General features: G+C 47.1%; 1 protein-coding gene across 7 annotated transcripts in view; it reads left to right on the forward strand.

Annotated features, from left to right (window-relative positions):
- Positions 1–15138, forward strand: part of KCNMA1 (potassium calcium-activated channel subfamily M alpha 1) — a 659358-nt gene that overhangs the window by 469236 nt on the left and 174984 nt on the right. For all 7 annotated transcript variants that reach the window (XM_081158532.1, XM_081158535.1, XM_081158534.1 and 4 more), the window contains exons 12-14: positions 1667–1749; positions 5324–5393; positions 11562–11717. In XM_081158532.1, coding sequence (XP_081014658.1) covers positions 1667–1749; positions 5324–5393; positions 11562–11717 — 309 coding nt within the window. The remainder of the gene's footprint in view (positions 1–1666; positions 1750–5323; positions 5394–11561; positions 11718–15138) is intronic.

The following is a 15138-nucleotide window of genomic DNA, read 5'->3' on the forward strand; positions in this document are numbered from 1 at the left end:
CCAGGATGGCTAAGAGCCACCTCCCAACCCCTAATGAGATAAGTCAGATACCTCCAACCTTGACGTCACCCTTCCATTGGTCCCAGGGCTTGGTTCTACTGGCTCCTGCTGGACCACCTGTGAGGATTCCACACTTGAAGCTGTTGGAACATGAGACTTGCTCTGCTAGCTCCCTCAGTGTCAGCATTGCTAAAGGAAGTAACCAGTTCACGGACTCCATAGTCTCACAAACAACATAATCATCAAGCTGCTCCCATCTTGAATACTTAAATTGGACTCAACATAGCTCTGAAATCTATTATTTATATCAGAAAGGAACAGTAAGGCTAAAATATAAAATAAAACTTCACCAAGCCATAAAACATTTTGAGGTTTCTTCCCCCCCCGCCACCAAAGACTAAGGTGTAAAACTTAACATACAGGTATTTGGTATCACTTGGTAACGGGCTAGTCTTTCTTCCCAGAACCTTCCAAGGCAGAATCTTCTTAGGAAGCACACCTGAGGCTTATAAGGGAATGGGCACAGCCAGATGGCATCTGCTACTTCACTCATTACATACCGATTTTGTAAGCACGCTCAGTGTTTGCATGCCAATGCGTATATGTTGAAATAGTGAACCCATTGACGTCTAAATGCTAACTGTGGTCATCACATCATTCAGTAAGTAATGTAATTGGAAAACATGAATAAGGTAAAAGGACTTGGGTAAGTTTTTTGGATTATTAAAGAAAACCAGAGACACTGACATAGCATGGAGGAAGCCATGCCCTCCCGGCAAACACACAGAGGATCTGCTAAGTACAACATGCCAAGTAGGACAGATTGCAGGCCTGAGGCCTGAGCCAGCGTGAGAATTCCTACAGAGTCCAGTTCACTGTACGTTTACCCAGACATGAACCAAGTTATGGCTAATGTGAAAGCCTGTGAGAACTTAGAGGAATAGTTATTGTTCTTGGACCTAATTTCGATGTAAGCAGTTATTAGCACAACTCATGAACCCCTCAAAGGAATAAATTATTTGGGGCTCATGTTTAGATAAGTCAGTAGGTTATAGCGTGAGATTGTCTGTAACACATCATTTCATACATATAGATCTGCTGACTTTTGAATATCTGAATGCCAATTGAATACTAAGCAGTGCTGAGCTGTTACCTGATTCAGGGCTCTCATTTCCTTTTATTCCCCAATTAAGATGTGAAAAAGTTCGAGGAAGGATTTTGGAGTCTAAATTACTGAATCCCCAACTCCTCAGTTATCTTGGTAACCTACGAGGGGGTGTTTAGCCCACCTAACTCCATTTCCCACCTGGAAAATTTAGGATGATGGTGCAGATGGTGGGGAAGGTAGGCTGGGCTGGGGAGGATTGAAAGTCTTAGTTAATTGTTATTTAAAGAAATCTGGAAAGTTCATAGGTAAGACTATGCAAAATAAACAGTATAATTACCAAGGTACATGCTCCCTCCCAACAGCAATAAGATGAATTATTTATATCATAACAAGAACTTACAACTTACATTTTAGACAGAAACTATCATCTCTTAGGATTCTTTAATTTTTTTTTTTTGCAAAGCACCAGGTTCCCCAAAGCTGTTAATAGAGAGAGACTGCCACCAAGCATGGCTGTTTATGCGTGTGTGCTCTGTGCTTTTCCTTTCCGTGTCTTAGATAGAGTCAGCAGACGCGTGCCTCATCCTTGCCAATAAGTACTGCGCTGACCCCGACGCTGAAGATGCCTCCAACATCATGAGGTAACCTCAGGGGGTGGGGAAGGGAAGGCTCTGGGCTTGGTGCTCTGAGGCCCGCTCGCTTGCTGCCCCTTTGGGTCCTCTGCAGAGCACCATCTCCCCCATTAGCTGCCCCACAACTTGCCACCTGCATAGGCCTGGGGGCCTCTGAGGCTGTGGTGGGTGTGGAGGGTACTGACACGAGGCATCGTCCACATGAAGTTCACCCGTGGAAGATGGGAGCCCTAGGTCTTCACTTTGAGATCCTTGAAGGACCGGAAAAAAAGAAAGATACATTTAGACGGGCCTGGGCCTGAAATAAGGTGCCATGTTTCCTAAGGGGGGATGGACCTGAGATACCTTAACTGGGAGTGATTTTATCTCTCAGGAGACATTTTGAAATATCTGGAGACGTTCTTGGTTGTCATAACGAGGAGATCGTCCTGCTCACGTCCTGCTTACTGGTGGTTAGAGACCGGTAACGCTGCTCAATATCCTATAATGCAAAGGCCAGCTGCCACAGCCGAGAATTCTCTGGCCCCAAATGTCAACAGTGCCCAGCTGAGTAGCCCAGTGTTAGAGCTTTCCAAGTGTGTCTATACTATAGCACATTGACTAATTTCACCCACAAAGAGGAGCTCACCAATTAGTTTGTTTCAACCAGTCTCCCCAAATGAAACACTTTTGTTCACTGAAAGCTTTCTCAGTGCTTTTAATGCTAATATGAATTTTTAAGATAATGTGCTATAGAGAATTTCTCACACCTCTTTGACTGCAAGCCCACCCCCTGCCCCCGTTTTTACAGAACATCTCCTGGGATGGGGGCCACTCTTTGGAGAACACTTCCCAGTACCCTTCTTGCAAATGGGCTGAGCCTGTTTGAGGCCCTTCTCTGCCCAACTTCTGGTCCTTTCTCTTTCAGAAGAAAACTGTTCTGTTTTTGTTCTTTTCATAGACGCATATTCCAGACATCTTGTGACTATGAAATGCCTAAAAAGTTCAGATATTTTGCTCCAGATAGTTAAAGCCCTTTTGAAATCTCTGCTGCAGCATAAATCGCAGAGTAGTTAAGAGAGCTGGGATGGACTAATAAGGAGAACCTTCTGGAGAAGACATGAACTAAGAGAAAACATTTCACTCCCACTACGTTCCCAGGAACTCTTGCTAATTGCAAACAGCCATCTTCTGGATCTAGACAAAGATTCCCTTCTCCCTGCAGCTTGGTTACTGTGTCCTGGGAATTCGCCCGGGCGGAGGGCTGGGAAGTTGCCTTTGCATAATCACAGTGCTCCCATCTCCTTTCTGTGCCTTTAATCAGTGGCCCCAAGTGACAGGAGTGTTCCCATCAGTGAGGTGGGGGAATTCCTCCATGCCTTTCGGATGAGCAGGGCCTCCCCTCAGCATCTGGTCCTTGTGTCTGGCAAGCAACATCTGGCGCAATGTTCTCTTTCCACTCGCTTTCCTTTGGCAACATGATTAGTGCAGTCGTTTTAAGGAAGTTGATGCATGAGCTCTTGTAAGCATCGGGCTTGCCAGGCTGCGGGGAGGTGGTGGTGAGGACATGCTCCCACACCTGGGGCCATCCCCTAACGAGTCACAGCTGGAAGGTGACCACAACAACCTCAGCTTCAGGTGGGTCAGTCTGCCCTCTCCTTGAACTAAGATTTCAATCCTTTGCCATGTTTCTGTATCATTTGAAGTGATATAAATGTAGACTTTAAAGAACTAGGTCTGATTGTCTTCAAAATTTCATCCAAAATATCAAAAGGAGGTGAAGCTTAATGTGTTGACCCCACAGACAAATTTGAGGCTGGCATTGCCTTTTTTTCCCTTCAGAAGTGACTAATTGAAATGATTATAGCTTGGAAATGGGCATTTCTCTTCATCACGATATTTTATATAAGCCCTGACTGTGGTAGAGTTAATATGAAGACATATAGGTTACCAGGGTGATAGACATGATGCTAAGGCATAAAGATTACCGAACAAAGGGAGTGTCAGAAATGTAATTGAGCCATCCATCAACCAGAATCAGAACCAAGGCCCAGGCAGCAAAAGGAAATGGGAGGTTCAGGGTTAAAAATGGGCTCTGTCTTTCCCTTATTTGTATAATCCTCCTTCCTCCTTAATTTAATGAGACCAATCTGCCCCGTTTGAAATTAAAATGTCAAAGATCCATTTGAAATGAGCTAATGCAGAGAACTGGCTGATGCTGTGAACTGAATTCGGAGGCTGACAGAGGCTCCAAGTCCTTGAGTTATAAGCATGGGCCAACACAACACTTTCTCAAAAAGAAAATGAAATCCTTCAAGTGCAGAAGCCCAGGGTGAACTTGTGCAGGAGAGGCTTATGTGTGATCCGTTTCCTAAATTCACAAGGCGTAGCTTTTCAGACATGGCTGCTCCCTGGCTGCCTTTCTCCATCTCTGCATGAAAAAGGCATGAGGCTTAGCGTTTCTTGGTGGGGAGTTTGTGGGGGTGGTCACAATAAATGCACTTGCATTACTGATTAGGCTCAGGAGGTGGGCCTTTCTGTGGAATTCCATTCTCTGGCCTTCCTTGTCACAGAAGGAAATGTACAATGTCACCTCTGACAGAGTCGGTAATGACAAAAACCATAACTTACACGTGGAGAGAGCTTTTAATGATTTCAAAGCATTTTCACATCTGGTCTTTCCTTCTGCTGCTCATACCAGGCCTGTGAAATAAATAAAGCAGGTACTGTTGCCCCCAATGTCCAGATGAGGAAACAGTCACAGAGAGACCAGGGATTTCCTGAAGGTCACCCAGTTCGTTAGTGCAATAGCTGGGGCTGGAGTCCAGGTGTTTCGATCCCTCTGCTCCCTGCCCCTCCCCTTTTAGCACAGTGATTGTCACGGGAACGGGAGGGAGGGGGAGGTAGTAGCTGGTACTGAGTGTGGACTGAGGGCAGTTCGTAGGGTAGGGATTTCCCCCTAGATCGTGACCTCTGAAAGGCCTTGCCCTTTATTCTAACAGCATCAAAGTCATCATTTAGGTGCTATTAGCTATTGAATGCTGAGCTATTGATCCCATCCTAGGAACCCTGCTTAGAAATCGTTTTTGTGAGTGGCCATGTGTGTGACAGTTAGAATCATTTGTCAGGTTGCTTGTTGGGATGGTCATTGCTGTCCCAAATTATTAACTCGGAGAATTGGACTCACAGCAGATTGTTTCTAGGCTCTTCCCCAGGGCATAAGAGTGGAAGCCTCCCTCGGCCCCATGAATGGAGCTTGCTTTCTTCAGATGCCTGTATAGGAATCAAGCCTTGGCACTTGCTCCAGAACCCCTGACCCCCAGTACACATACTCACATACCGTCCACCTCCAAGGCACTGCAGGCCTCTCTTCTCTTAGGCCCAGGACAGTCTGTGGCTATGCTGTGGTTTCTTTTTCACATTACCATGGGGTATGGTGACGGAAACACAGTTTAACTTGGCCCAGTGCCTGCAACCCCTCAGGATGGCCTTGGCTGCTGGGCCCACAGTCACTCCATTTGGTTGTAATCAAATTAATCTTCCCATCAGACTCCAAGGGTAAAGCAAACCCTGCCTCAGCTTTGATTTTTTTTTTCTTTTTCAGAGTAATCTCCATAAAGAACTACCACCCGAAGATAAGAATCATCACTCAGATGCTGCAGTATCACAACAAGGTAGGACAAGGAGAGCCTACCCCAGGCTCCCCAGAGATGCCGGTGGGGGCCCAGTCTCTCCTCCCTCACCATGCAGCCAAACACACATGAGTGCATGCACACACACACACACACACACGTGCAAAACAATGCGATCCAGAGGCCTGGGTAAAGAGGGTGGTGAGGACAGGCCTCCTTGGGACACTTCTTCAGTCCAACCTTGTTTGCAGTTGGTCACTGGATGGAAGCTCCTTCACATACTGATTCATTCAGGAGCATCCATCGGACCTCCGGGTTCAGAAATATTGATGCATTCTTGATCCCATTGCAACAACTTCCATTATGTGCTGCACTAACTTCTTCAGTTGGTATTTACTGAACACCTACTAGGTGGCCAACACTCTGCCTGACCCCTTAACCCCACATGGATATAGCGAAGGAGAAGTCCTATTTTGTTCCCTCAAGGGTTTAGTCCTCAAAGTTCAGAGTGTCCCAAACAGGACTTTTCTACCCAAGACCAGGTGACCTTGGGGAAACAGAACACGTGTTGGCAGGAGGATGCAGAGCATGACATTCTCAAATTCAAGATGAGAATCACATGGTTGAATTCAGGAAAATAGTTGGCTATCTAGAGATTCAACATAAAGGAATTTTCCTAGTGCTATAGTTTACAACAGGGATTGGAAAGAAAACCAATGTTGGAGTCTGTGTTGTTTCCCAGAGTCCAGTCTCATTGAAAGGCAATGGCTCCTCCACTTGAATGGTCATTAAACTCCCAGGAAAACAGCTTTGGGGGAGGGAAGGTGGCACCTTTCTCTGTTTGATGTGGAACCAGTCATCCCCTTAATGAGGCTTAGAAACCGGAGGCTGTGCAGTACCTGGAACCAGGTGTCCTGTCTGAACAAAATACTCCCTGCTGGGTTTTGAGTGAGCGTGTGTCCCATCTTACAGGTCATATTCCCTACGAAATAGGCAGTCAGGTGACCTAGAGAAGACCCTGCTCTGCCAAATGAGCCAGTGCCATGCCATTATTTCTTAATTGCTGGCATGTGCGTCCCCATTTTGCTGTGTGGAAGCCCATCAGAGGCTGTTGTGGAGTGGAGCCTGCTGTCGGTGACTGGGCTACCACTCGGGTCTGCTGCCCAGTGCCAACCGTGGCCCAACCCTCGGCAGGTGGTTCCACCGCAGAAAGTGTCGCTGCAGCCGGCGGGCTTGGTGGTGGGCACCCAAGGTCACAGTGTCCTGCTTGTCTCTGGAAAACCCAAGGACACTGAAGAGATGAAGTGAGGATGTTGGTAACTCACAAGCATCAATTTGGAGAAGTTTTTAAAGCAGCCCTTGTAGAATGAGGTGAACTTTCTCACCAAGGCTGTGGCCCGTGATGGCTCCTGAGGCAGCGACCTTTCCTTCTTTCATTTGAGATTTGAAATTGTCTTTAGTGTGAGAGAGCTTGAAGCTGTTGTTTAGATTGTTGGCTGAATTCAGATTGAATAGGAAAATTAATGTTGTATGTTTACAAAGGGATGTCAGTTTCTGCCTTTCTGCTTCCAGTGAGTGCTGATGTAGCATCTTCAAGAAATTAAGGAGAGTTGCAGCTATGAGATTCCTGTCAAACTCAGAGTAGCTCAACAGGCCCAGGGTCCAGATGGCACCTGGTCAGTATTCACATGATGTCAGCAAGCTCAGTGTCTTTCACAACCTTCTGCATTGTAGCTATTCAGAAACAACGGTGAAGAAGACATCAACAGATCCATGATTATTTGCTTAAAACACTTTTTTTTTTTAATATATCTTTGTTGATTTCAGAGAGAGGAAAGGAGAGGGAGAGAGAGAGACAGAAACATCAATGATGAGAGAGTCATTGATCGGCTGCCTCCTGCCGCCCCCGACTGGGGATCGAGCCTGCAACCCGGGCATGTGCCCTGACCGGGAATCGAACCCCGGTTGCCTGGATCCTAGGTCGACGCTCAACCGCTGAGCCACACCCGGCTGGGCTAAAACACGTTTTGTTTAGAGCCACTCGAGTCTATTTGGGTTTTAGAGTTTGGCAAAAAATCACTATGAGACTTTGCCCCTGGAAGATTAGGACGGGGGCAAGGGACACAGCAACTTTGAAAGGGGCTATTTTCTCTCACATGTCCTTCCTTTCTTCTGGAGAAAATAGGAAGTGGACCGGTCGTTATTAGTTATTTTATTCCTTGTAGACTTGCAAATAGGCATTCTTCACCCTGCTTTATAATTTTGCTGTTTCCTACCTATCCTTTCAGTGTGGCGTTCGCCCTCCAGACAATATTATTTTTCTTCCTCTCTTGGCATTTTCTTTTTACCAGAGATCTCCACCCATTAATACTCACTTTCAGGAAAGAACCTGGTACGTGAGTGTTAACTTATGTCACTATCAACATACTCCAAGGGATAGTTAATTCCATAATTGGACACCATACATAAAACAAAGAATTTAAATCCCCAGTGACCAAATGATGGTGGTATCCTAGGACCTAGAGGGGTATAGGAAAGCTGCCTATTTTCTTGTTTGTTTGTTTTTTTAAACTATATTTTTATTGATTTCAGAGAGAGGAAGGGGGAAGGAGAGAGAGAGAGAAACGTCAATGATGAGAGAGTCATTGATCGGCTGCCTCCTGCACACCCCCGACTGGGGATCGAGCCCGCAACCTGGACATGTGCCCTGACCGGGACTCGAACCCCGATCTCCTGGATCCTAGGTCAATGCTCAACTGCTGAGCCACGCCTGGCTGGGCTGCTTTCTTGTTATGTCTCCATGTAAAACTGGTCCCGAGATTGTCATCATAATAATCTCAGACATTTGTGTCATACTTTATGGTTTTGAAAGAGTTTTGACATCCATTATCTCATTGACCATCTGTGCGTTTCGGCGTCCTGGTGTGACTTCAGACTGGGGCTCTAGGCTCTGACTCAGACAGAGCCGCTCTGGAGGGTACAAATTGTGGTCACTTGGCAGCCAGTGAGCTAAGAGACAGAACTGCCAACTACCACCTCCTCTTTACATAGAGCCACAACTCATTGAACCAAACTGTGGCTCCTCGGCTTAGGCCTCACAGAAGGATTGACATTCTCCAAAGTGGATGTGTTTAGAATCCGTGGAGAGAAACACTTGCAGCCTAACCATCTCTGAGTATGGACAGGCTATGGCCCAGGAAATTTTCTGATTTGAGTGTAAATGTCTTGAATCTCTTCAAGGAAAGATGGCTTAGGACACCTTGGAAAAGTGTCACTCCTGATGATTTGGCTATTACTAGATTCCCGCCCCCCCATCAGACTGCAGTGAAAGATGTCTTTTTCTCTGACCTGGAAGCCAAGTCCTGATGGCCTGATGGACATGCATGTCCTTTGAGCTTTCTCACTATAAACCCTCACCCTTGGGCAGTAGTGTTGAGGTGTTTTCTCTGACGTGACCTTCTTTGTCCTCATGGTGGCTCCCCCAGTGTTGTGAGAGATGGAACAGGGACTAGAATTCATCTCTCCTGGTTTCCCAGGATGAACTGTCCTACATTCCTTCTTCGTGAGACAAGGAGTGGCCCCATACAGAAGCCAGGCCCCTGGCCTGCTAGACTCTGCTCAGCAGGTCTCCTTCTCCAGGTTAGAAGGATTTGCCTCTGGATTCTGTGAAGCAGTGCTGGCCTTTCTCACTGGGCCCCAACTGCCCTCAGAGGAGAAAGGACAGAGTTGCCAGAAACAAAGAGCCTGAGTTCCTGGGTCAGTCTCCTCTTTGTTTCAGGTGCACAGAAGTCCCTGGTCCCAGGCTTTGGCCCATCCCTTGCGGCCCCCTGCCCCATGATTGCAGAAGATATGGGGCCAAGAAAGGAAGCCCGAGAAATGAAACCAGTGCCCCTCCTATGTAAACGTGTAAACTATATCTAAGGAACTCAAACCAGATGGGCACATGAGGGACCCCAGGCCTAAAAGCCTGGACTTTATACCTTGGATGGCACCTGAGAATGTGAGAGGCCCTCTTGGAAATGTTTTGTTTGAAGGTGCTGTGAAGGTTATGTAGTGTCTGGCTGGGACTTAGACCACCCACATCTCCTTTCACACTTGCTGATTTAATTGTTTGTTACTTAGAATTAAATTCTCCTCATTCTTAGATGACAATGCAAATGAATATTTCTTTGCTTAGACGGCTGTTACTCTCTGCGATGTCAGGGAAGTGGAGGGGAAAGTCTTCTTAGGCCAGTGAAGAGTAGAGAGAAGAGTGGGGTAAAGGGTGGGGCTAGTTGCTGGATCAAGGCGATGATGGCGGAAGGTCTCTGATACTCAGATTGATGGAAACTGCCATCTGCCAAGGCCCACACACGGGACTGTTTTAACAGTGCTGTCATCGGGAAGGATGCTGTCATCTCTCCCAGGAGTAGACTCCGCTGGGTTAGGACACACGCAATTGTCACAGAGCTGGATTTTGCAAGAAGGAATTTCACAAGAGTGGATTTCTCAAAGCAGAGCATGGAGCCTTAGGACCACCCTTTGTTTCCACGATGAAGTCTTCTATCTCCTTCTAGTTCAACTGTTTATATTGTCCCTAAAGTGAAGGGAAGCCTTCTTGGGACTCCTCGTATTTGGAGAAAAATAGTCACTTCAGGGCCCTGGAGTCTTGGCATTAACAGACTTAGAGGGTTCTCTGCCATGCAGAGCAAGGGGTCTTTCTGCTGAGACTTGGACACTTACTGAGTTTTAGGGACAAAGACCTTGCATTGGAGGCAGGCTTCTCCATTTGCTAGACAAATTATATCCTTAGAAATTTCCTTTAACAAACAAGCCCCAAATCACTGATTTCTTGTAACATACTCCAGGCAGCAGCCCCAATTCTGCCCCCTGCACCAGAGCAAAGCAAGTCTACTCTATCACAGCAGGACCCGGGTGTCCAGAGGTAGCCGTCCTATCTCCACCAAGGCGCGGCCCTTCTTCAGGCCATGCTGCTGGCTCTCTGAATTGTCCGTGAGAAAGCATTGTCTCCAGAACCCACATCTCTCTCTGTGCTTATCATTTTCCCTCTGGAAGTTTTTCAGAGGATCAGCTTCCCTTCCTCCATCTGACTGTTAAACTGGATCAGGTTCTCTGGAACTAGCCTGACCCGTTCACATCAGCATGGAACCTTCGTTCCCCTTGATCTGGAGACCATTTCTAACAAGCAGGCATTGGCTTTCTCTGCAATTTGTCACACGGTTGGCCTCTCTTTGGGTTTTAGTTACCCACACACTTAAGTTTTCTTTTTTCTTTTTCCTCATGTCTGCTGCCAAGTTAGGTCTTCTCATTTTGAATTTATATAATTGATTTTTCTTAACCTAAATGCTGTACTTGACATTAAGGCCTTTTAAATCTTTTCTGGTTGGTTTTCTTGCCCGTTTTTCTGACTCCGGAGAACTTTCTGAATCTTGTTTCTTTCATCCAGTGTATCATCTATGACTCTGCTTCGTGCCACTTAAACGTAATGGGCTGAGCGTGCCTCTGGGCCCTGATCTCAGTGGCTGACCTAACTGTTGAATGGGATCCGTCCATCTGCAACAGATTGTAACATGTCCACACCGTGATTTGCCTGATGATTTAGGGCAGTGCTGCTCAAAGTGTGGTCCCCAGCTCAGCAGCTCAGCATCACCTGGCGCTTTTTAGAAATGCAGATTCTCCAGCCTCACCCCACACCCACGGAATCAGAAACTGTGAGGGAAAGGCCAGCAGTGTTTTTGTTCAAACCTTCCAGGTGGTTCTGATGCCCTCTCAAGCTTGGGAACCACTTACCTGTAGTATTGGGTAGAAATACTACATAAAAAAGAAATAGAGAGATAAAAAAGGAATCTAAAATACACAGGCATTGGATAGTATTAGAGTCTATTTCAGGAGCCAGTTTATGACCAACCTAGCCAGACATCTTAGTAGCATGGGCCAATGTCACAAGAGGAATTTCCCTCTGGACTCTATTTAGCTGTAGGACAAACCCAGGGGAGGCCTCTGGCTTGGTAGGTGTAGAAGTAATGTTCCAGAGACATTGAAGTTTGACAAAGAGGAGAGTTGAGTGAAACACCAAGTACGGACCCAGGCAAGGAAAGGAAGGACAAGTCTGGATGACCCTGCTCAGTTGGGCAATGCATTTCCCAGAGGAGATTTTAAACAATTGAACATTTAACAAAGTAAGGTCTCATAACTGCTTTCTTTCCACAGGCCCATCTGCTAAACATCCCAAGCTGGAATTGGAAAGAGGGCGATGATGCAATCTGCCTCGCGGAGCTGAAGCTGGGGTTCATAGCCCAGAGCTGCCTGGCTCAGGGCCTCTCCACCATGCTCGCCAACCTCTTCTCCATGAGGTCATTCATAAAGGTAACGTCTTGTCCTATTAGAGCACATTAGCCTCGGATTCAATTTGTCGTGGGGTTGAGTAGAGAGCACAGCTTAAACTCAAAACAGATCGAGTGGCTTTAACCATGTTGGTTAAGGAGAAATTCCTTGTTACAGATTTGGGCAAGAGGCCAGCTTCTTTCAAAATTATGTTTTTATTTTTATTTGGCACATCCACGGCCATTAAATGATTGTTCAAAGCACAATCCTCTCTTTTTTTAGATAAACCACATGTTTATCTATCAACAAAGCCTCCGCTGTTAAAACAAAAATATGATTTATATACATTCCATATGGCACCAGAGCGCCTAAAGAAAAGAATTATCATTTTGCTCTTTTACATCAAGTGGCTGGTGGACCTCTCACTGTGCGGATAAATGCAGACCATGTGTTTGTGCTGAAGCCCAAACCCCAACAACATAATTCATTTATTTATTTCTGCACAATCAAGGAGGCCAGCAGGGCTGACATGCCACGGTTATTTGAATGGAGAGTGAAACGATGAACTGAGTCTTCGGCAGCGGCGCCCTTTACGCCGTGAGACAGGCAGTCTGGATAAGCTCATCTCCTTGTCAGCCGGTTCACACTGCAGAGCTCACTGGGCAGCCACCCTCACGTGGCCCCTGCCTGCTCTACCCAACTCTGTCCTCATAGGCCAGGCCAGGCATGTTTCCAGGCCATTGGATTGAGGGTCCAGGCTCCCACTTGGAGGACCCTTGGAGCTCAGGGCAATGATAACACCAGCTCTTATCCTTGGATCATTCTTAGCCTCACCAGTCGAGGTGGCAGGCCAGTACAGTAAAACCTGTCTGCTTTGGGTCCCTCTGATTTGGCATTGGAGGCCATTAGCTCAAGATCGGGGCATGCATTGCCCTCCCTGTTACTCACTTATTCACAGCCTCCTTCCTGAATCGGTAGTGGTTGAGGTGGGAAGTTAGTGAGTCACCAGGAGGTCCCACAAAGGGAGCCTAAAGTTCGGAAGTCAGAGGTGGGAGCTTTCCACCTTCATTGCCATTGTTGCGGTATCCACTGCCAGAGGTGCGGTCTTGGTGGAGTTGAGGAAACAGCCCTGGATGCGGTGAGAGGGACGGGCGGGGAGAGTGGGGATGCAGGTGATGGGCTAACTCCATGTCAGTACTTGTCTCGAGCCTCCGTGGGTTGTTGGGCTTAGAACAAGATATTTTTCTAGGTCCTTACCTGCTGTACCCACCTCATTTACATTATTTGGCCAATTAATAGTTAACATTCCTCTATGGATAAGAACAGATTTCTTGGAGTCCCTTCAATCACTTTAGCAATGGATGTCTTGATTAAAAAAATTCTTCTAGTCTCTATGTGCCCGAAGACCTCCACTTCACTGAAGTCCTGGCTCAGACCCAGCTCGGAGTAAGGACATTGCATTCCGTTAAAAGGCTCCTTTCGTCCAGGCTGCCAGTCCCCTGCCTGGAGGGGACAGAATGCAGGCAAAATGGAGGCGGCAGGGGTGGTCCCTGTGGTTGGACCTAGAGACAAGTCCCAAAGCCAGATGTAAGCTCCTGTCTCCCAGGGCTCTTCTATTCAACACAAGGAGCCCGGACCCAGGATCAAGAACTGTCGCCAAGCGAGTGTCTCTGGCTCGTTCAACCCAGCCCTGCTGGTTGCTCCCAGTAGGGAGTTGCCCACAGGACCAGGCCCGCGGTCTGAGGACCTGGACCCCGCTTCCTTGTGCTGATGTAACACGGCCTTGGCAGGGCCCCGCTGCACATGGGGCACTTGACATGCGTATGTTTTGATTTTGCGGTGCCTGCATGGAAACGAGAGCCACCTGTCAGGAAAATTAATAAAATGGATATGACGCTGATTCTCCAGTGTTATTACCAGCAGGGAGAAAGAACTTCTGTCCAACTTCCCTCAAGACCCTGAAAGGCCTTACCTCTGCAGCCAAGGACGCCCCTCCAGCCCAACTAAGCCCACTGCCAAGTTGCCATTTAGGAAGAGCCTGTGGGAGAGGCCTGGCCCGGCCCTGGTGTAACTGAAAACACATTTCCCTCCCGGGGTTGTGTTACTGTGTTGTTTCTGTCCGGGACCAACTCGTCACTGTTTGGGGGTAGCTCTCTGCATTTGGCCATGTGATATCCAGCATCGGTGTTGGAATTCACTAAGCGCATGACCTGGAAATAGCAAGGCTCTCCATCCTCTATTTTTCTCATTTAAAATAGGGACAGACTTAAGCACATGTTCCCCATTCTCTAGTGTCATCTCTGTGCACTTACCTTCCAAGTCGCAGATCCTTGTCCCCTTTAGTTCATAATAAACAGCACAATGATGCTTTCCTCGGAGATTTTTATATATTATCTCCCGTTCGAGGGGTCACAAAGCCTTCGCTCATTTTTTATTGGGGGCAGATGGAAAAGGAAATCTATAAATGGATTCTTGTTTACAGAAATTGCTTCCTTCCCCAGTGTCCCCCGTGTCCTACGCAGAGAATACATCAGCATTTCCACGGGGAAAGGCAGTCCTGTCAGGGTGGAGGGAGATGGGATGGGGCTTTGGCAACATTCGATCCCTTGAGAACACTTAGTGGTTCTGGAAGCCAAAGGTGGGGAGTGAGCTCACCCTCTCGCTTGCCCTGGGCAGGTACAGTGTCTGTTCCTTGGTCTGGCAGAATGCACTGTACTCGGTCCCTACTGAAAGAAGAGCGACGAGACTGAAACAGTGACGATACATCCCAGGCACAGTGACTAGCGGCCCCCCCGCCTGGGGCTTTTAAAGCCAAGACTGAAATTGAGAAAGCTGAACAAGAGAGAGAGGAGCTACTGGTACATAGCAGTTACAAAAGAGGCCCAGCCCAGAGGTGCCGGGAAATATGGGGGAGCACCTGTTCATTCCTCCAGCAATATCACTTTCAAAGGTCCTCACGCTAGGGCCCCAAGTCATTGCCCCTGAAAGCCTAGCTCCCCCATTGGATACGTTAACTACGAATGGATTTAAAATTTGGGGAATCTATTTATATTTTTAGCCCACATCTTTAGGGTAATGAATTTTTTAAGTTTGCCCTTAATTTGTTCCACTTAACCTTCAAGGCACGCTTTCTATAGTTTCTGGTGCGCTGGGGTTTGTTTAACAAATCCATGCTAACTTTATAACCAATACCTTTATGAAGGAGGCTCAGGCTGGCCAGTAGGGGTCCTCTGGCCCAGTGGCTTGTTGCTAGTGACGGGTTAAGTATTTTGTCAGAGATACCCAGTTTCAACCAAGAGTTCCCCTAAGGAGTGAAGGCAAATGTTCTGGTTCCTGTGACTTATCACCATCTACATTATCAATCTGGCCCGGGACAGCCTGTTCACTTACCATTATCTGATCTCCTACCACCCGCCTGTCAGGTCCAAGTGAGAATCTTCCTAATGTCTTCCTTAAAGACCAA

The sequence above is a fragment of the Miniopterus schreibersii genome (assembly GCF_964146895.1).
Source record: "Miniopterus schreibersii genome assembly, chromosome: 14".
In the NCBI taxonomy this organism is placed as follows: domain Eukaryota; kingdom Metazoa; phylum Chordata; class Mammalia; order Chiroptera; family Miniopteridae; genus Miniopterus; species Miniopterus schreibersii.